The 20,758-nt window shown below is 32.4% G+C and overlaps 2 protein-coding genes across 2 annotated transcripts; both read left to right on the top strand.

Moving 5' to 3' along the window:
* The first annotated feature begins 4,882 nt into the window (after positions 1-4,882).
* Positions 4,883-11,998, top strand: LOC102628488 (aspartic proteinase A1). Its single transcript, XM_006469600.4, has 14 exons — positions 4,883-5,036; positions 5,878-6,254; positions 6,359-6,419; positions 6,901-6,995; positions 7,075-7,187; positions 7,352-7,520; positions 7,622-7,661; positions 7,762-7,826; positions 8,460-8,573; positions 8,760-8,824; positions 8,954-9,113; positions 9,197-9,316; positions 10,698-10,786; positions 11,553-11,998. The coding sequence occupies exons 2-14, from the start codon at positions 5,886-5,888 to the stop codon at positions 11,635-11,637; spliced, it is 1,545 nt and encodes a 514-aa protein (XP_006469663.1). The 5' UTR covers positions 4,883-5,036; positions 5,878-5,885; the 3' UTR covers positions 11,638-11,998.
* Positions 11,999-16,476: 4,478 nt separating this feature from the next.
* On the top strand, positions 16,477-17,859 carry LOC102628791 (mitogen-activated protein kinase kinase kinase 18). Its single transcript, XM_006469601.4, has one exon. The coding sequence runs from the start codon at positions 16,623-16,625 to the stop codon at positions 17,838-17,840; it is 1,218 nt and encodes a 405-aa protein (XP_006469664.1). The 5' UTR covers positions 16,477-16,622; the 3' UTR covers positions 17,841-17,859.
* The last annotated feature ends 2,899 nt before the right edge of the window (positions 17,860-20,758 follow it).

Here is a 20,758-nt window from a genome sequence, read left to right as displayed (position 1 = left end):
TGTAAAAATTATAGAAAGATATGATGAAGAAAATAAAACCTCATAATTATTTTTATGAAAATTCGAACACATGGTCGTATTAATGGTGAGAACAAATGTTCTCCCAGTAAAGCCAAGATTTATCGGTAACAATTGTAAGTAACTTGAAAAGTCAATAGTTGTCGGTAATCTGCTGACAGCCAAGCACTAGTGTAACGTCAAAAAATACCAAAACTTTGTATAAGAAGTTAAAATAAAAATAAAATAAAAATAAAAATTGTATGGTTTATGCGGCAAGCTAGTAAATGCATGTGAAGGCTGGATAGCATTCTTCGCACCATGGAAGTGCGTGTTGGAATAGTATTTATCTTAGAAAATTTAAAAAAACAAAGGATGTTCTTTTTACTTCAGGATTAATAGAGAGATTCAGGGATTGTGGTAATTCATTTCAAAAAATAATAGTTTAAATTAAATAAATGATTACAACATAGACGAACATTGGTAGTGTAGCGAAAAAAAAAAACAATTAGGGTGGTGGATTGAAAATATCATCGATGAAATTTAATTTCCATATATGGTATGCTATATGGAAAGGGTAGTGACAGATTTGTAAAACTGAGCACATTCTTATTGATAAATCAACAGTATATAAATACATTAGAAGATAATTGAAGATCCTATAAACTAGGGAAGTTACAAACTGAATCCTATATCTATGGGTGACAACTATATACAACTAGATACATTGACTAATACAAACTGAAATGAAAGTCTAAGTCTATCAGTTGAAAACAACTGATTATCTCTATTATGCCCCCTCAAGATGGAGCTCGGGAGAGAAGTCCAATCTTGTGATAATTGAAGATCATGAGAGGTAGTTGGTGGAGGTGAGTTTTAGAGGGGTTTGGGCAGCAACATTTATGCTGATGAGGGCGTTTTGGGATTCATTGGTGCTGAGAATGGAGGGGAAAGAGGTAGCCATGGCTGTTCAAGAGTGATGAAAGGAATGGGATGTGAGAAGAAAAATAAAATGAATATTTGAGTTTGTTATCTCTGGTTCGGCTCTGATACCATGACAGATTTGTAAAACTGAGCACATTCTTATTGATAAATCAACCGTATATAAATACATTAGAAGATAATTGAAGATCCTATAAACTAGAGAAGTTACAAACTGAATCCTATATCTATGGGTAACAGCTAGATACAACTAGATACATTGACTAATACAAACTAAAATGGAAGTTTAAGTCTATCAGTTGAAAACAACTGATTATCTCGATTAGGTAGTACAATATATAATTGTGAATGAAATAGATTCTAGGTATAAAGCAATATTGCAATATAGTTCTGACCGATATTCAAACTCGAAGTCCAGAACAAAATTGCAATTTAGGGCATTGTTTTTGTGCATTGGTGATTTGTCATGTATGAGAGAAATCACCATCCCAAACACCGTTCTCAACATAGAGTGGTGCTCTTCCTTCCGTAGTCCCGAGAAGGTCGTAGATGTTTCTGGAGATTATTCTTTATCTATTCACCATCTGATACGAATATATCATAATGATTGGTTAAAGTATATACATGATACGAAGTAAATGAAAAAAAAAATAGTACTCTAAGAACATTCAGAAATTTTCCAATCTAGCGACATGAATGTGTCTTGAGTCATTGTCTTAGTAGTCTTCATCTAGGTCATTAATAAATAATGATTTTTACTTGCCAATTTGAAATCCATCAATGACAATAATAGAATATAACCACATGTCATGAGATAAGAAATATAAATTTCATTCAAGTATCATTCAAGTTACATGACATGATTCCGTATGATATTCAATTCAACTGATGGTACAAAAGACCTCACACATATAATATTGAAATAATAACCACAAAAGTACTATTAAATTCTGCAGCAGTTAATTGTAAACCATTAAAACAACTGGCCATACACTCCGATCAACACTCATTGTGACAAATAGGTTAAATCCATCATTTGCTTGCCCTAATCCTACATTGTGAGGATCTGAACGAAACTCTGGATAACGTTCATCAAAGCTTTTCTAGGCTTCAGAATCAGTGGGATACCTCAACATAACATCTTTGACACGATCATTTTCATGCCACTACATAAATGAAACTGCGTTTTGTTTTTTTTTCATGTAATATCTTTGAAGCCTTGGTATCAAAAGAAAATACCGCAAAATTTTGAAAGAATTTTACGAGTATTATTAAATGATTGGTTTGCAGCTTCTGGTGTGGCTTTCTCCTCTAGAAGCGCCAGATACTGAATATGAAGAGTGCTGACTTTTTCTCTTTCCTGTATATATAGCATACAATCATTAGTACAAGCGTCGAATTGGTTATACCCGAGGCCCAAATCATTAATGGTTTTCTTTGCCTGATAAAATAACTTGGGCAATATTCACATTTTAATTATTTAAATTGTAATTTGAGTAATAGTTTCATATAATTTAAAAAAGAAGTCACTTGCAGTTGTTGCGGGGCTCAATGTAATTCATTGAATATTAGTGAACAATTTAGTACATGCAGCCTGCATGATAAACAATTGGGTAACTACCACTGTGGCAACGTAGTTTTGCCTATTTTCAATATAATCTATCATTATTATTTATATCATTTTTTTGGCAAAAGTTTTGATAGGTTTATAAATTTTTTCCCTGCAACACTTTATAAAGTCTCATGACAATTAAAATTGCTCTAAGAACATCGAAAAACCGATGAGTAAAGAAAATGTGTTATTCATATTACTTTATATATTTTATTAGTGGTGGGCTTTCATTTCAATTCTATTAATCAAGCGGAATTGTATTATGGCAGTTTGATTTGGCGGCAAAACCAAATGGTTCATAAATCTTTGAACCAATTGATTTTTATTGGGTTCTATTTAAAATTGAATCAAACTGAAAAATCATACAATTCAAATAAAAAAAATTTAGAATAGATTTTATGCTATTGAGTACGTGTGATTAATATTGTGATAGTAGACACTTTATTTTAATTTACTTAATTATTGCTGTGTGGTTTGCTTTAAAAGATAATATAAGTATTATGGATGTAGATGTGAGTTAGTAACTTAGTGTGGAGTTCTAGTATATATTGTTAAAGACATTTTAAAGAATCAAAAAGTTGTGAATATCAATGGTAAATTGGCAATGGAACTTGAAGTTTATTTTATATGTGATTTTTATTTTTGCTTTCTTATTTTATTTATTGTTGTGGATTCATAATTTGTAGTAGATTTTTATACTATGTAAGTTTATTTCATGTTGGACTTTATTATGTTAATTTATTCAACTTATTATATTCTTTATTAGTTGTGAATTTATAGATTCAAGATTATTATTCTAGTAGTAGCATATTACTATTATTTTTTTTTTTCATTAATAAATAGGGTAAAATTGCTCGAAACAAACAAAACAAAATTGGGTCAGTTAATTTCTATTCTAGTGTTTGGTTCATATTTGATTTACAAAATCATAAACTAATTGGTTTCGATTTGATTTGCTTCTAGGCCAAAATCGAACAAATCAGATTTTGGCCAAACGTAATATTTTGATTATTGATTTTTTAACTAAATTAAAATATACATTTATCATAGCGACATCTCTCTTAAGTATATCATAAAAATTATTGGCCTACATTAAAAAAAAAATTAGAGGTGATAAACTAAATATTTAAAATATCAAGACACAAAAATAACATGTTTATATGAGAAACTTGATTAGTTTATATTGTAAGGTGATATTATCAAATTTATCTAATGCTAATAAAGGCCAAAGATAATCAAACGATTTTAAGTGACAAAAAAAAATTAATTGATTAATCGTATAAGGTAGAGGGACTTTAAAATAAATTATCCTCTAGGTGAGGACATCGGCTTGGGATAGAAGAAACATCCTCACCTTTTCCTAAATCGTAATCAACATCATAATGACAAATCGGACAATGTAGATCAATGTCCCCCCCGCTTTTTTTCGCAAGTGGACTAAATAGCAACTGTACTGTATTCGGACAAGGATTTTTTTAATTTTTTTCCTCAATTTTTTTAGTAAAATAAATCATTAATAACTAATTAATTTTTTTATTTTATTAACTAAATCAATTTTTTTTCAATAAAGGGCGTTAGTAACTTAAAGTGACTTAACTTAATTAATTAAATTAATTAGAGGTATATTTTTGTAATGTAATTAGAATTTTTTTAAATAATTTTAGTTTAATATAATAAGTCAATTTTATTTGCTTTTTATTGAATGGAGAAATAAGCTAATTAATTTTTAATGTTAAAAATATTCCTACTTTATAATTTATTTTTCATGTTTATCCAAAAACCCATACATACATATTTACTTAATAATAATCTCATTTTATGTACTATTATCGAGAATTTTGTGATAAAATTTAAAACTTTTAGTATTTTATATATTATAATTTTAAAATCATTAAGTATTCACTTGAACATAATTTTATGTGTTATGGTATTTGTGTTCTTTGAAATATAATATAATAACATATTAATTATTTGACATTCAAATTTAATAAAAACACAAATATAAAAATACATATTTTTAATTTTTTAAGTTAAAATAACAAACAACTTTATACTTATTTTTTAATTTTTTTTAAAAAAAATATTATTTAGATTTAAAAATTCAGATTTATTTAAAATCTATTTCAAATACTTATTTTCAGATATTTATAAAAAAAATATTATTTAAATTTCAGAAAAAAAGAAACACTTTCTAAATTTGAAAGGTTAAGAGAGTAAAACGAGTGTGGACCAATGGATTCGTTTTACTATTGCCAAGGTGTCACAATGATACAATCTCATAACGCCACGTCACCATTTCGGTGCCATAAAATAGTGACGACCGCCAACACCGTCGGATACAACAATTCAAACTCGAATTAACGGCCAAAGCACATACTCCAGAAACGCATTTTATTCGCTTTTCTTTCTTTATTCTGACCCTCGATTTCTCGGTCTCGTCAGTCCACTTCTTTACTCTGTCTGTGCTCTTTTGAAAGATACTCAGGTATTTAAGCTAACTTTGTTATTGTTATTTATTATTTTAAATTTAAGTAAATAATTTCTAATTTTTGTCTGAGATCGTGTTAATAAATATCTTTGTAGATTTTACTGTTAATTTTTCGATGGACAGTTTCAGTTGCTTTCGACTGTTAGGACCTCTGTTTGGCTGCTAAGAAAACGCGAGAAATTGAAAATTAATTTCTAAATATGGACTTGCTAAATTTGAAAAATGTAAAAGTCAAACCTAAAATGTTCCAAAGTTTCAGTTACATGTATTATACCAGTGGTTTATGATTAATTAATATTTATTTCAGTTGTCAATGTTCTTATTCTTCTCTGTTTTTGTGTTTTCAAAAAATCTATCATGTGCTTAAATTGATTATGATGATCCATAATAGCTTGTTTTGATTCTAATTATTATTATTATTTTTTACCAGCAGCACTTTGTGTATGTTGCGTGTCAGCTCAAACTAATGGTTTATGTCGATTACAAAAACCTTAATGGTTATATTCTTCTCTTTGTAGTTTATTTGGTTGCAGAGGAGATGATTGAAAAGAAATTGATTAATTTTGAATATAATGATGTCTACTGTTTTTTTAATTTAATTATGACTGACAAGCGTGTCTTGATGGTAGTAGGTTCTACTGATTTAGAATGATATTTCTGTGGTGGCTTATGTCATGATAAGAGTCAAATTTTGGACAAACTTATTGTTTATTACAACTTGCTCTTGATGATCAAATAGAATTTGTATTATTGGTTTATCACAATTTTTCTCAAGTTTGGTGCCTCCTAGTCCTATGTATGATTGCTAAACTAGAAATTCGGATACTGGATTTTACAGTTGTCGACATGGGAACCAAATTCACAGCCATTCGGGTTGCACTTTTTCTTTTTCTCATTTTGTCCCCTGCGGCCTTTGCTTTGCCAAATGATGGATTGGTAAGAATTGGGCTGAGAAAGAAGAAATTGGATCAGATCAATCGCCTTGTTGGACAGACTGTATCTAAGGAAGAGGAAACGATGAGAACACCTGTCAGAAGATATAATCTCCATGGTAGTCTTGGAGATTCTGATACTGATATTGTTGCATTAAATAACTTTATGGATGCTCAGTATTTTGGGGAGGTTAGTATTGGCACACCTTCCCAGACCTTCACTGTGATATTTGACACAGGAAGTTCTAATCTTTGGGTGCCTTCTGCGAAGTGTTATTTCTCAGTAAGTTTCTTCTATCTCATTACTTAAGTTACTTGAGAACTTTTTCTGTATCCAACTTTAATGTTGTTGATTGGGCAAAATAAGATTTATATGTTTTCTTCCAGGTTTCTTGCTATTTCCACTCCAAGTATAAGTCCAGCCATTCAAGTACCTACAAAAGGAATGGTAAAGTCCTTATTCCTGGTTCACTATTTGGTTTTAGACTAGATTATGTTACTCCATTCAAGTCTTTCCCTTCTCCCAACACTATCACCCTTACTAGAGATTTTTTATATATTCTGATGATTGATCCCTAGGACGAAATGATACTATTTTACCATTGAGAGCTAATATTGTTTCATTTCCTGTTTGCTATTTGAAATATGTACAGAGTCACTCGCTTACACACATAAATAAGTAGGAATATTTTATTCATATTGATGGCTAAAGAACCATATATTTGAATGACAAGGATCTGAATAATTGGGTAATTGATAGACTATTAGTTATCACTATTATTCCTTATAGTACGTCAGAAAAACACGAGAGCTACAAAACTAAGGTAAAAAATCCAAGGTGTAATATAGGAACCAATTTATGTATCCCCACAAGGCCTTTTTTAAATATGCTTATGACTGTCATAAGTAGTATTTTCATTTTTATGCAGGGACATCTGCCGCAATCCAATATGGGACTGGAGCAATTTCTGGTTTCTTTAGCCAGGACAATGTGAAAGTTGGTGATCTTGTTGTTAAGAATCAGGTAAACTTTGGCAGGATTTACATATTTGCGATTTTGAGTTCAGTATTCTGTTTGAGTCACATTTGCTATTTTCCATTAGGATTTCATTGAGGCAACCAAAGAAGCTAGCATCACATTCTTGGCAGCCAAGTTTGATGGTATACTTGGGCTTGGATTTCAAGAGATCTCAATTGGAAAAGCCATTCCAGTCTGGTGTGTCATTGCATCTCAGTTGTTAACATGTCAAGAATTGTCTGAGTGAATCTTGAGTTCATACAATAAGTTTTTCCCAATATATGCTATACATGACTCATTTGCTCAGTAGACTATGACCAAATTATCCTTTAAATTGAGCATTTTTTGCTATTTTCTTACAGGTATAATATGCTTGATCAAGGTCTCGTTAAAGAACCAGTTTTTTCATTTTGGTTAAACCGTGATATTGAAGGTGAAGAAGGTGGGGAAATTGTGTTTGGTGGGGTTGATCCTGATCATTACAAGGGTGAACACACATATGTGCCAGTGACTAAGAAAGGCTATTGGCAGGTTGATTGTCCAAGCTTTCCATCTTTGCTTGCCTTCATAAACTATATTTTTTACTGTTTGTTTCTTTCTCAAACTTGGTTATCTATTTCATTTGTTGGCAGTTTGAAATGGGTGATGTCCTGATTGATGGTGAAACAACTGGTAACTATCTGGAACTTATTTTGTATGCTTCTTTATGTGTTTCTATAATTGTTACTGATATGGTAATAATGGTACTGAGAGATGATCATACCACTTTCAGGATATTGTTCCACTGGTTGTAACGCAATTGCTGATTCTGGAACCTCGTTGTTGGCGGGCCCAACAGTATGTATTGCCAGCCATTAGAATGTGGTTTTGTCCTTTTTGGTTGCGTTATGACATGATTGGTCATATAATGTGATTGCACTCGTTATTCATTAATTAGTTTCCCATAGTGTGTGGGCTTGAAATGGAACATCCAAGGATTTGTCAGAGCTTTGTACTGGTCATAATTTTAACAGTGAGCTCAACTGGCTGAAGTACTCATGAATATGTATCTGGTCATGTTTGTCTTTAACAGTCATCTTCAATATAACTGCATCATCTAGTGTGAAGTTAGCAACATGCTAGTATCTTGTTTGAAATTGATTTCCATCTGGTTCAACCTTCTGTTAGGGCCTATTAACATAAGCATCAGCGAGGTCCAAGTGTTGTAGATGAAATCACCATTTTGTCCAGCGATATCTCTGTATGAATAAGTGGAAATTTTCTGTCCATTAAAAATCTATCACGTTTCAGACTTTCTAAAGGTCTGTTTGCTAGTTGACATATTAAACATCAAAATTTGTCATCTCACTTTGTAACTACATTGTCTGCTGTTTGGTCATAGCCCTGCCTCACTTTTGTTTTGCTATCAGATTCATATGAATTGCATTTATTTGTAATTGATACTGCTCTGTGGCAATTTCACTTTTCCAGACCATAATTACACAAATTAATCATGCCATTGGAGCTTCTGGTGTCATAAGCCAAGAATGCAAGACTCTGGTTGACCAATATGGAAAAACCATATTGGAAATGCTGATAGCTGAGGTAAATTGATGGATGTTTGATTTTCCTTTTGCCACTTGTTTACCCGTCAGTGCTCTGCCATCTGAGACAATTAGACAAATAAACGTGGCTAAGATATGATCCTACTTGCCAGTTTTGTCATTTGCCATATTTCGATTGAAAATTTCTTGTGAACTGATAAGTGCTTTATGCCTGATTGTTTATTAGACACAACCACAAAAGATCTGCTCTCAGATGGGTCTATGTACTTTTGATGGGACTCGAGGTTTTAGGTCAGTATAAACCACCTTCATACACATGTTATAATAGATTGTAGTTCTCATTTTGTTCGGGTTTTCTGCTAGTTTGTAAATTACTAAGCTACTTTTTTTACCAATGTGAACAACAATACTGTCTTGCAGCATGGGAATTGAGAGTGTCATAGATAAGAGCTCAGACAAGTCATCTGATGGTGTGCATGACTCTGCTATGTGCTCTGCTTGTGAGATGGCGGTCATATGGATGCAGAACAAGCTGAGGAGAAATGAGACAGCAGATCAAATCTTGAATTATGTAAATCAGGTATATATTATCATTCTTAGTCATATTTCTTGGGGAAGTTTCCTTGAGACAAGCTTATGCCCTAACTTGCCTTTGCATGGCAGCTTTGTGACCGTCTGCCCAGTCCAAATGGAGAATCAGCTGTTGATTGTGACAATTTATCTTCCATGCCCAATGTTTCATTTACAATTGGTGGCAAAGTATTTGACCTTGCACCGAATGAGGTATGGTTTTATGCTGATTTTGAGGGATCTATGCTCCATTTGGTCAAAAAACGACTCTTCTGTTGCTCCCTTGTTATTTTCATTTCATTTAATTTGTTTTACTTGTAGGAATATGAAAAATTTTTGTGTCTAATTAATGCTGCATTTTTCCTCTTTTTTTTTTCTTGTGATAACCCAGACTCCCGCACCGGCCCAGACCGTGGGTGTGGGAGTCTAATGTCTTCCAATTGAGTTTTTATTAGTTAGCTGATAATCATATGCAGTTGGGTATTTGAGTTTTTAGCTCCTTTCATCATTATTGATGATCCTTTGGTTCTGTGTAGGTGATCTATGTTATACTTTCAGGATTTGTTTATCATTATATGTCTTTTGATGTGCCATTGGACTTGTAGCCCACTGGTGGGCTGGTGCCCTCTACATTTTTTAGGGCCACCACTACAAGCCCTTATGAGGCTCTTTATCCCCTTTTCACAAAAATAATGTGAAATAAGAGTAGACGTCTCCCCAATATTAGTGAGAGTAGATTTCTAAACTGTGCTTGGTAGACCGCTGGATTGTACTATGTGTATGTATCTGGATTCCCAATAGATCTGAGACTGTAATATACCTATACACTGTATCATTAGTTGTATCATTAGAACGGCTGGTGAAAATTTGATCACGATTTAAAATAAGATATGGGTTCACTTAGTGGAGAATAGTAGTTTACATTACTATTTGCCCATCATATTTTTATTTTCTTAGGACCCGTTTGGGATTGTTTTTTAGGTGCTTAAAAGTGATTTTGAAAAGCTAAAAGTTAATATTAGTGTTGGGTAAATTTTTTTAGAAATCACTTTTGGCAAAATTAGTCCATCCCACAGTAGATTTTGAAAAGCTCATTAACTTTAAAGAGATTATTATTATTATCAATTATGTTGATATAACAAAATAAAAAACATAAAATTAATGATATAAAATATTTATATTAGTTATCCATTATTATATATACACAATAAAAAAATATTTCATATACATGTTTAGAAATGTATAAATAAATTTTATTTAGACATTATGTCCAATTTAGCCATCTACATTCTTACAGCAGTTTGATAGTAAAATTTACGAAACACATTTGATTCTTTTTAAAACTCACAGTAATTTTGTAAACAAGTTTTACTAAATATTTAATTGATTCTTTTCCCAACTGATAATTTCTACAGCACAAGTAATAGTAATTATTTTAAAAGCTACAACATTATCAAATTGACCCTTAATCTATTTCCTCAGTACTCATTGCTTTATACAAATATGTTTATAAACTTGAGTTTATTATTGTCCTTTCTCTATGCTAATGCTTTCTTTTTCAAATTTATTTATTTATTCTGGATGGTGCTATCAGTATGTTCTTGAAGTGGGAGAGGGAGTTGCAGCCCAATGCATCAGTGGATTTACTGCTTTCGATGTGGCCCCTCCTCGTGGTCCTCTCTGGTATGTTTCTCTTTTGCTCTCAGCATATTTTTTTACTGTTTCTTCCTGTTGTTGACAGCATGGATAACAGTAACTATGAAGCCGTGGTCAATTTAAACTGAAAGCATTGTGCATCATCTGTACTGAAAATTTTGGGGAGTGGATTGCCAATGCAGTAATTCTGGGTGTCATGTCTATTGAGAAGATTTCAGTAATTGATTTTCAATCTTTTTTTTTAACTTTTTTCCGTACATGATCAAATTATCCACTCAAAAGAAATAGAAAGAGAGTTTATCAGGTGCTTTAAGTTTTAACAATACATCATTATCCAGTATTGGTCTGTTTAAAGAAAATTCTGGTTCTGGGTTGTGTTGCATGCACAGACAGTTATATGCTATATCATTTTCTCGTTATATGGAACATCAGCTTACATATGCACAAGAACATTGCCATTATGTGGGGATTCAGTTTTAGATTTTGTTGGGTTCTATGTGGAACATCTGCTTGTGTATGCACATCATGTCGGGATTCAGTTTTAGATTTTGTTGGTTTCTATGTGGAACACCTGCTTGCATGTATGCACAAGAGCTTCGCCATTATGTTGGGATTCAGTTTTTGTTGGGTTCTTTATTTCACTTGCTGGCAAAACACACACAGCATTTAAAATGCCTCGAAAGCAGCTGCCGAAATTTAAGATTTCTTTAAAGTAGTCTGCCATAAATTTAATGTCATCAATTCATCAAACCACATGAAATTATCATCCACCAACGTTACTTGTTTGATACAGGATTCTGGGAGATGTTTTCATGGGTCGCTATCACACTGTGTTCGACTACGGCAACTTGTCTATTGGATTCGCCGAAGCAGCTTGAACAAAATCCACTGGCTTCGTCCATTTCCATAACTAGCTTGTTGTAATAATTATATACACATGCATACATACATATATATGTGTATATATATGTGTGTGTTTGTGTCTCTGTGTGTGTATCATAATCCAGTCCAGGATCGGACTTTATTAGAATCCGGAAAGGTTATTAAACCGTGCGGTTTAGGTTTAAAAGCATAATGCCATTCTACTATTAAACCATGTAGTTTGATCATTTTCATGGTCATTATACTATTAAACCAAACGGTTTAATAACTTTCCCAAGCATTAACAAATGCAGATCCTAAACTAAAACATTTATCTATATATGCACCATGGTGATAGGATATAGACTTATACTAAAACTCATTTGTAAAATATTTGCAGTTAATAAATAATAATGTGTATTTGCCATAAAATAAAATACAGTCATCTAGTAGAATATTATTTCAAATGTAAAGGTTTTATTTATATTAATTCGAGAACATCAAAATCAATTTTTTAGCATTAAAAGGAAAAATGGACAATTCTGTAGTGATTCATGTATTTGGGATCATTTTCGATTCTAGAATAAGCAAGAAAATTAACACGAGCGCGGCGATGGCGTGGCTATCAAAATCAGCGGCTTCCTCTTAATTTCTGGAAGCAATTTAAAAAGATAAATTAATTGGACGGGCAGATATTACACGTGCGCAGGCAATAATTAAAAGGTCATCGTAATTTTCGACCTTTACCTTTGTAACGGAACGTCAAAGCAAGCAAGCAAGAAACATCATCGGCTCATTACAATGCCGGCTAACAACCTTATCGTTGCGAAACGAAGCAACGCAACTCTCATTTCTTTTGTTTTTTGTTTTTTTTTTCTTTCCGGAAAGAAAAACTAATAAAACGTCCCAATGAGAGTAGTTCAAAAAACATAGCAAATATTGTCAGCTCTCATTCCTTGAGTGCACAACAAAACTAACCTAGATATAACTTATAAGGGCTTTCTTTCTTTATTTCTTTTTTTTTAAGAAAATCAATAAATAAATAAATGGAAACATGTTCCATGACACCACTTTTTTTTAAACGTAATTTCTTGATCATTGGATCTATAAACTTTCAATGGTTGAGATTTAGTTTGAAATATGTCATTGATGCATTGCAAATTAATGCACACTTAAGATTTAATCTCAAATATTGATATTGCGTTGACTTCCCAAATTAGGGAATTGGAATCGTGGGGTCCACCACAATTTGAGAATGAGGAAGAATGAGTCTCTCATTCCTAGAATTGATTATTTTGCCCTCCCCAAAATTAAAAATACCCATATTATTCTCATTTATAATTAATTAATATATTATAATTAATTAATATGTTATTAACAATAATTATTAATAATTATAATTTTTGATAAATAATCACAATAATTTATATATTTTTATAATAATAATTAATATAATTATTATAATTCATTAGTATATTATTATAATTAATTAATTTAAAAAGTTTACAATTAATTAATATGTTAATATATTATTGACAATAATTAATAATAATAATTTTTGAATATTAATCACTATAATTAAAATATAAAATAATAATTATGATAATAATTCATTAAGTACTTTTTAGTGATTTGTTATAATCTAACTCATTCCGATTTCGATTCCAATATAAAATAAACACATCAATGATACTTCAGCTCATTCCGATTCCGATTCATGTAGATCAAGTAAGAAACTTATTCTGATTCTGATTCTCCATTCCCATTCCAACTCATTCTGATTCCAGTCCATTTCAATTCCAACCCATACCGATTATTGACAAATAAACGAAGCATGAAAGTGCACTAATGCAGTGGTCTAAAGATTACATAAGAACTTGTGTAAAAATGTCCGATGCTAAACAACCTAACCATTACAAATGATATTAATGATTTCTCACTTCTTTTTGCCAATTTTGTTTGAAGGACTTTAAATCATACGAAATATTGTCTAAATGTGGGGTAGATTTCTTCATTATTGAAATTGAGCAAATATCTCATTTATTAGAATCATGTTTTAATTGCATTTTACTTTGATATACTGATAAGGATTGATCTGAATGGATTTTTCTTTTAATTGTATTATTAGTTAGATTGTAGTATAGTATTTCAAATACACTATATATATATATATATATGACACATATAATAATTATAAATTAACTCCAAAGAATAAATTTTCTTCAAAAAGAAAATGGCGGCAGAGTTATGATGAAAATATGTTGTCATCCTTATGCCACTACAATATCTGTTGATGCTGGTGATTGGTTGAATAAAATAGGGAGTTTGAGTGGAAGAATTAATTTAAATTTATAATCGTATAGAAGAATAATATGAACATAAAAGAAAAAGAAAAAGTCCACTTATTTAAAGAATTAAATTAAAAGAGCGACCCTATAGGAAGTGAGTAATAATATGAGGACCACCAAATTTAGTAGAAGCTTCGATATCACTTGCATTGAACGCATGCGGGCAAGGCCGCAAGGGCGTTACCGTTTCCTACCATTCGCATGCGGCCACGCTCTCAAAATGACATCGTCCAACGCACACACCCGCACCCGTTTTTCTTCTCCACGTATAAAACGTGCTCTCTCTCTCTCTCCTCCTGTTTCATGACGTACACACGTGTTACCTCATGCTTGCAATCTGCCGAGGGCATCACTTGCGCTTTCTGTTGTGGACCCCACTCGCTTTCTTCTCATTAATACGCAAAGGCTTGCATAATAATAAAAGCAAATGATTTAAGAGAACTAAGGATATTAAAAAATATATATATATATATATATATATATAAACACGTGACTTGCGTGTGAGTAAAGCCTTCACTAACTCCTTTGAACTTTTCTTCTTCTTTCTTTGTTTCTCATTTCATGCTTAGCTATCTTATAAGCCACGCATAAAATATCTTATGCGCCTATTGCCGTATCTCTTGTTGTTCTAGATTAATTCGATCCCGCCCGCATATTCTTTAAATTAATATATTATTTTTAGGGGCTTTTAATTATTTACTGGTTAACAATAACTAAACCCCACCACCTTCACCTGCTAGCTACTGCTTTATTTGTTTGACCAAATTAGGCTTTAGCATTTTGGCATTAGTTACACCTTCTATAACACCCTTCTTTTTTTTGCTTTCAATGTGATTGTTGTGGTTGATTGATTCCTCTCTCTTTAACTTCTCCTTCACACCAACAAAACTAAACTAAACTAACTTCCCCCCATCTGCTTCCAAGTTTTAATTTAATTAACTATTTAATTATCCCAATTCATCATATTAATTAGGACTTGTATTTTTGGATTTTATTGAATTGTTATCTTCTAATAGTTAATTAGCATTGAATCAATACCGAAGTTCTCTGTTCGGATCTCTCATGTCCTTTGCCTCAATTAAGAATATCTATTACACAACAGTAATACTACACATCTTAAATTTTTTATTCCAAAAAATTATCCCAAATGATGTGTCATTTATCAATTGGTTGGTGAGATAATACAATTAATTCATTTGGACCTTCTAAAGAATTATCAACTACTCAATTAATGACACATCATTTGAGATAATTTTTTGGGATAAAAAATTTAGGATGTGTAGCACTACTGATTACACAATTAAAATATAAAAATGAAAGCTTGAGAATGATATCTTTTATACTTAATTCTTTTGTAGTGATCTATTATATTAGGCATCCGTTTCAAGCAATTAAATCCAAATGTACACGAATAAACGGCTTGTATTATTTACTCAAATGTCAAATAATATTTGCCGATTTCACAAACAATTTCCTTTTTATTGGGATTGTTTTTCAAGTGTACCTTTTAGAGGATATATATGATTATAGCTTTTCAGTCTTGGACGTATGGAGAAGAAGCCAATTAATGAGTTTATAATTATAATTTGTTAGCCAGATGGGCAGCTTTAAATGGGTCAATATCAATTCTTTGCATGCAGTATTGACAAGCAATCACGGGATTATGCTAGTATGAGTACTTACGTCCAAGATTTGATCATGATTGCTTTGCTTGCAGTACAAATTTCCTCCAACATTAAAGTCTGATTAATTGAAAAATAATTGGTTGCTCCAAAAGTAACCATGGTTAATAATTAATCACAGTAGTTACAGGGTATTTAATTCGATTATTATTAAATTACAAAAGTTTGGGGGGAAGTCTAGAAAAAAAAAAAAAAAAAAACGAACACGTTATCAATGTTAAAATAAAAAATGTTCGCGAAAATCCTAAAAGGTGCACGGTTTGGATATGCCAAATTCGAAACTAATTACACTTGGGTAGAAAATAACCAAATGTTCCCACTCATTTGACTTTGACACACACCCATTCTAGACTTCAATTTTAAAAGATATACATCGCCACATAATTGAAAAACCCAAGTAATTGGTCCGATTCAACCCATCATAACAGCACAGGAATGATGCTAAAATTCAACCATTTTTTGGTGGTTCAACCCTCCCCACACCCCTTTACGATAAAACCCTAAAGATTCAAATTTTCAAAAGTCTACTGTCGTCTCGTACAAAATCCAACACTAGGCATCCACCAAATAGAAGCTTTGATTATCCATTCAATCCACCAGCCAACCGCTCTTCACCACTTTGCACCAAACCAAATCTACAATGTACATATACTTCCCCATTTGTTCCACACGTGGCAGAAACCCCCATGCCATTGCCGACCCGGGTTTCGAAGCTTTTATTGCCAACCGAATTTTGACACGTTGTGGGCTCGCGTTAAAGGAATCGTCAACTCCTTCTCGAGAGAAAGGGAGAGAGAGCCAAGTCACCCCAACCTACCAATAAAACTAACCCATTTAAAAATCTGAAGCCTTACATGCCCTGCTAGCTGCTATATATATTAAGGCGCCTTCGTAATATCAAATTAAAATATACCAACTAAAAGCGAAGCTCTCTTCATCTTCTTTTTCCCTCATTTTTCAAGCGTACAAAACATGGACTGGACCAGAGGCCACACCATCGGCCAAGGCTCCTCCGCCACCGTCTCCCTCGCCACCTCTCTCCGGTCAGGTGATGTCTTCGCCGCCAAGTCGACCGAGCTACCCAAATCCGAATTCTTGCAACGGGAACAAAAGTTTCTTTCTTCTTTGAATTCTCCTCATATAGTCGGCTACAAGGGGTGTGACGTTACTAGTGAAGACAACAAGCTCATGTACAATCTTTTCATGGAGTATGCCCCCGGCGGCACGCTTAACGATGAAATTCACCGAAATGGCGGCCGACTTGATGAGTCCCTGATCGTGTCATACACGCGCCAGATATTACAAGGCCTGGAGTACCTACATTCAAATAGGGTGGTACATTGTGACATTAAGAGTAGAAACATTTTGATGGCGGAATCTGGCGCCAAAATCGCGGATTTCGGGTGTGCCAAGTGGGAGTCAGAGGCGTTACAGAGAGGCGGCACGCCGATGTTTATGGCGCCGGAGGTGGCGCGTGGGGAGCACCAGGGGTTTGCTAGTGATATATGGGCAGTTGGGTGCACCGTCATTGAGATGGCTAGTGGTGGCGCCCCGTGGCCTAATGCCGCTGACCCTATGACAATTCTCTACAAGATTGCATATTCTCGGGAATTGCCTGAGGTTCCAGCTTTCCTATCAAAGCAAGCAAACGATTTCTTGTCAAATTGTTTAAGAAGAGATCCAAAAGAAAGATGGGCAGCAAGTCAACTTCTGAAGCATCCATTTCTGGAAGAGTTCAGTTCTTGTACAAAGCAAATACAAGAATCTAATTATTCTCCAACAAGTATTCTTGATCAAGGTATCTGGAATTCAGTGGAAGAAACAGAGGAAAGCTTGGGAAATCTGATCCATTCAAGCTCCAAGACTTCAGCTCGCGAGAGGATCGAACGGTTGTCGTGTTCCCAGGGGCCCAGCTGGGGTTGGGATGAGAGTTGGATCACAATTAGAGAGAATAACAATGAGGAAAGCAATGCAATTATGGACGGGATTGAAGCCAAAGGTGATATGATTTGTGGGTCAGTGTCGGATTCTACAAGTAGTGGCTCAGAGAAGCAAGAAAGCTTTGCTAGTAGTATTAGAATTAGAACAATATGTAAAAAAGATAGCGCCGTAGTTAGTAGTAACCTCAATTTACAGAGGCACAGAGATAGGTTGTCATTTCCGTTAATCTTAAGTACCTCAATTTTATAAAAATTTTCACCTTTCTGTCTCTATGGTGTTTTTTTTTTTTTCTTGGTTATTTTAACTTTTTAATTTTGCTTCCTTCCAAGTAAGTACTTTCAAGCCAAGCTGTCAAGCTGACCACTGGCAATGGAGCAGAGAGGGGCATTTGGGGAAGTCAAAATGTGATACTGGGGCTTTCTCAATGCCCCCAACCTAATCCTATATTCTGCTTTTGAGGGTAAATTGCTTATTAGCTCTAGTCATAACTCCATAAGGCAGCTGCCAGATTGCCTATCTGGTTGGCCGCTCTCAGCGCAAATCCTCACACCTCAACTTATTTTTTGCTTCTCTGTTGTTAGGTTGCGTTTGGTTAATTCCCATCTGCTATATTCAATTAACAAGCAGCCCAACTTCTCTGTTTCTCTATTAATTGGTAAAAGTTGAGTCAAATTTCATGTGTAAATATACGACACCCCACATAAAAATCTTATGTAGTAAAAGCACAGCAATATGGTTTATAGATACAGCTGCTGAATAAATTAGGTAAGGTTCTTGCCAGCTCATGCAAAAGGCTAAAAGTCTGGAAACTGAATTTGCATAAACTTGATCTCTTTGAAGCCACTTGTTCAAACCAAGCATGACCACGTGTTGGTTAGTTAACTTATATAAGTGAAATAAAGGAATTGATACAAAATTCCATATCAAATTAGTGAAAGCAAACGCTAATCACTTTACAAATAATTTAAGAAAATGGCAGTGATGTGTTCAGCATCCAAAGTTAGATTGAATGGCTGGGAATTGGACAAATGGACGGCCCGAAAGTTCTACGAGTTTCCAAGCTTTGGTGATTTGTTTTCTAATATGTGGTAAGGCCCTTAAAAGTCTCTTTTGTAAGAAGCTTCCTTGCTGTTCTTGCAATTGAAGTTTCCATAAACTACTTAGAAGACAAGCATGTGAAGGATAAGAAAAAGTGCTTTTTGGGCATCAGAAAGGGAAGTACAAAAGCACAAAATTTTCAAAGGCAAAAGCAATCCCATTTTCCGAATTCCACCAACTGGAAAGAAAGGAAAAATTCCCATGTATTGTTTTATTGTTTTGTGAGAGATAATGCAAGCAAAACAAAAATGGATAGTAAAAGTCTTTATTGGAATGGGCTCTGAAGAACGTGAATCTATTTCCTAAATCCCAAATTTAATGAGTCCAATTGATGTTAAGAATAGGCCCCCTCTGTGTTCTCTATCCCCTATAATCTCCATTTCACTCCCGATAAATTTTTGCGGGCAAAACTACTTCGATGTAAAAATATTATTTTAGAGAGCAAATGATTTGAAAAAAGAAAAAAAAAACACTATATATTTTTGTGTGAACATTTTAAATACAATAACTGAAAATAGACAAATGAAGTGGACGGGAACTTTTATTTTACTCAAATTTTGACAATAAAAAAAAATCTATAAATTTTGTTTGAAGTCAAGGTTTAACTGTAGTAATAAGGGGAAGTCTTCTCAATACTAAAGTCTTGTTTCAAGTTTCAATAGTTACGAGTTAATAAAAAAGAATACTAGAAATTTTTTCTTATTAAGCCCCTATTTGGAATTGAGGTTGAAACTCAATAAACTGTTTATTTTATAATTTATGATAAAAATAGTGTTTGGTAAATTTTGTAAAAACTATTTATGTCATAATTTTTTCTATTTTGACAACAACTTTTAAAAGCAGGTAGAGAGTTACTTTTTCATAAGCAACTTATTAAATAAAGTATCATACCTTTTTAAAGTTCCTATTATAACCTTAATATTTAAAAATAATAATTATATCTTATATTTCCATACACCATAATATTAAGCCACTAGATATCATATTACCACCACAATCAAATTACCACCACAACTACTATATATTCTCTCTAGTATCAAAGTTTTGATCCAGAAAATTCATATTTTTTTTATATTTTACTTGTATTTTCTATTATAAGATTAAAAAAAAGTTTGCCTATAATTATGTAATTTTTTTTAAGGGAAAATGACACAGAGACCCCCAATGTTTGAATAAGGGACACAGAGACCCCAAAAGTTTGAAAAAAGGACACAAAACCCCCTAATGTTTCAAAAAAGACACTCAGACCCCTATTTGTTAATATGCTATTATAATTTTAAAGTACAATTACCATTATACCCTTATAGCATATTAAAAAATAATTGTTCATTGTTCAATTTATTTCTATATTATTAATAAAATTACGAATATAACTTCATTATCCAATTTTTCCATTTAATTTTTGTCAAATTTTCTCTTCAACTAAATAAATTTAATCCATTGCTCAAGAATAAAAATAAATTAAATTGATTGCTAATATAATAAAAATAACAATTCTCCATTTAAAAATTTATTGAATATGTTATTTAGTACATTTAAGATTTTGTAATTATTGTTGTAACCAATTTTTTTTATTTTGTTGATTATATAAGTTTAAATGGAGAATTGTTATTTTTATTATATTAGTAATCAATTTAATTTATTTTTATTTCTGAGCAATGGATTAAATTTATTTAGTTGAAGAGAAAATTTGACAAAAATTAAATGGAAAAATTGGGTAATGAAGTTATATTTGTAATTTTGTTAATAATATAGAAATAAATTGAACAATGAACAATTATTTTTTAATATGCTATAAGGGTATAATGGTAATTGCACTTTAAAATTATAATAGCATATTAACAAATGGGGGTCTGAGTGTCTTTTTTGAAACATTAGGGGGTTTTGTGTCCCTTTTTCAAACGTTGGGGATCTCTATGTCTCTTATTCAAACATTGGGGGTCTCTGTGTCCTTTTCCCTTTTTTTAAAATTTGAACAATTTCACATGAAAATTAACCATAACTTTTAAAATTAATTTCATAACCATGGTTTTTAATATTCAATTTGTTTATTTTTTTCCTATAATTAT

Source organism: Citrus sinensis, chromosome 2 (genome assembly GCF_022201045.2).
Source record: "Citrus sinensis cultivar Valencia sweet orange chromosome 2, DVS_A1.0, whole genome shotgun sequence".
Taxonomy (NCBI): Eukaryota; Viridiplantae; Streptophyta; class Magnoliopsida; order Sapindales; family Rutaceae; genus Citrus; species Citrus sinensis.
This window is presented reverse-complemented; position numbering and strand designations above follow the sequence as displayed.

Bases quoted from the DNA above. Each gene is read 5' to 3' on its own strand.
- LOC102628488 (XM_006469600.4), top strand. From the start codon at position 5,886: ATGGGAACCAAATTCACAGCCATTCGGGTTGCACTTTTTCTTTTTCTC. The intron at 8,825-8,953 runs GTCAGTATAAAC...ACTGTCTTGCAG, and splicing joins GATGGGACTCGAGGTTTTAG to CATGGGAATTGAGAGTGTCA. The intron at 9,114-9,196 runs GTATATATTATC...TTTGCATGGCAG, and splicing joins TCTTGAATTATGTAAATCAG to CTTTGTGACCGTCTGCCCAG.
- LOC102628791 (XM_006469601.4), top strand. From the start codon at position 16,623: ATGGACTGGACCAGAGGCCACACCATCGGCCAAGGCTCCTCCGCCACC.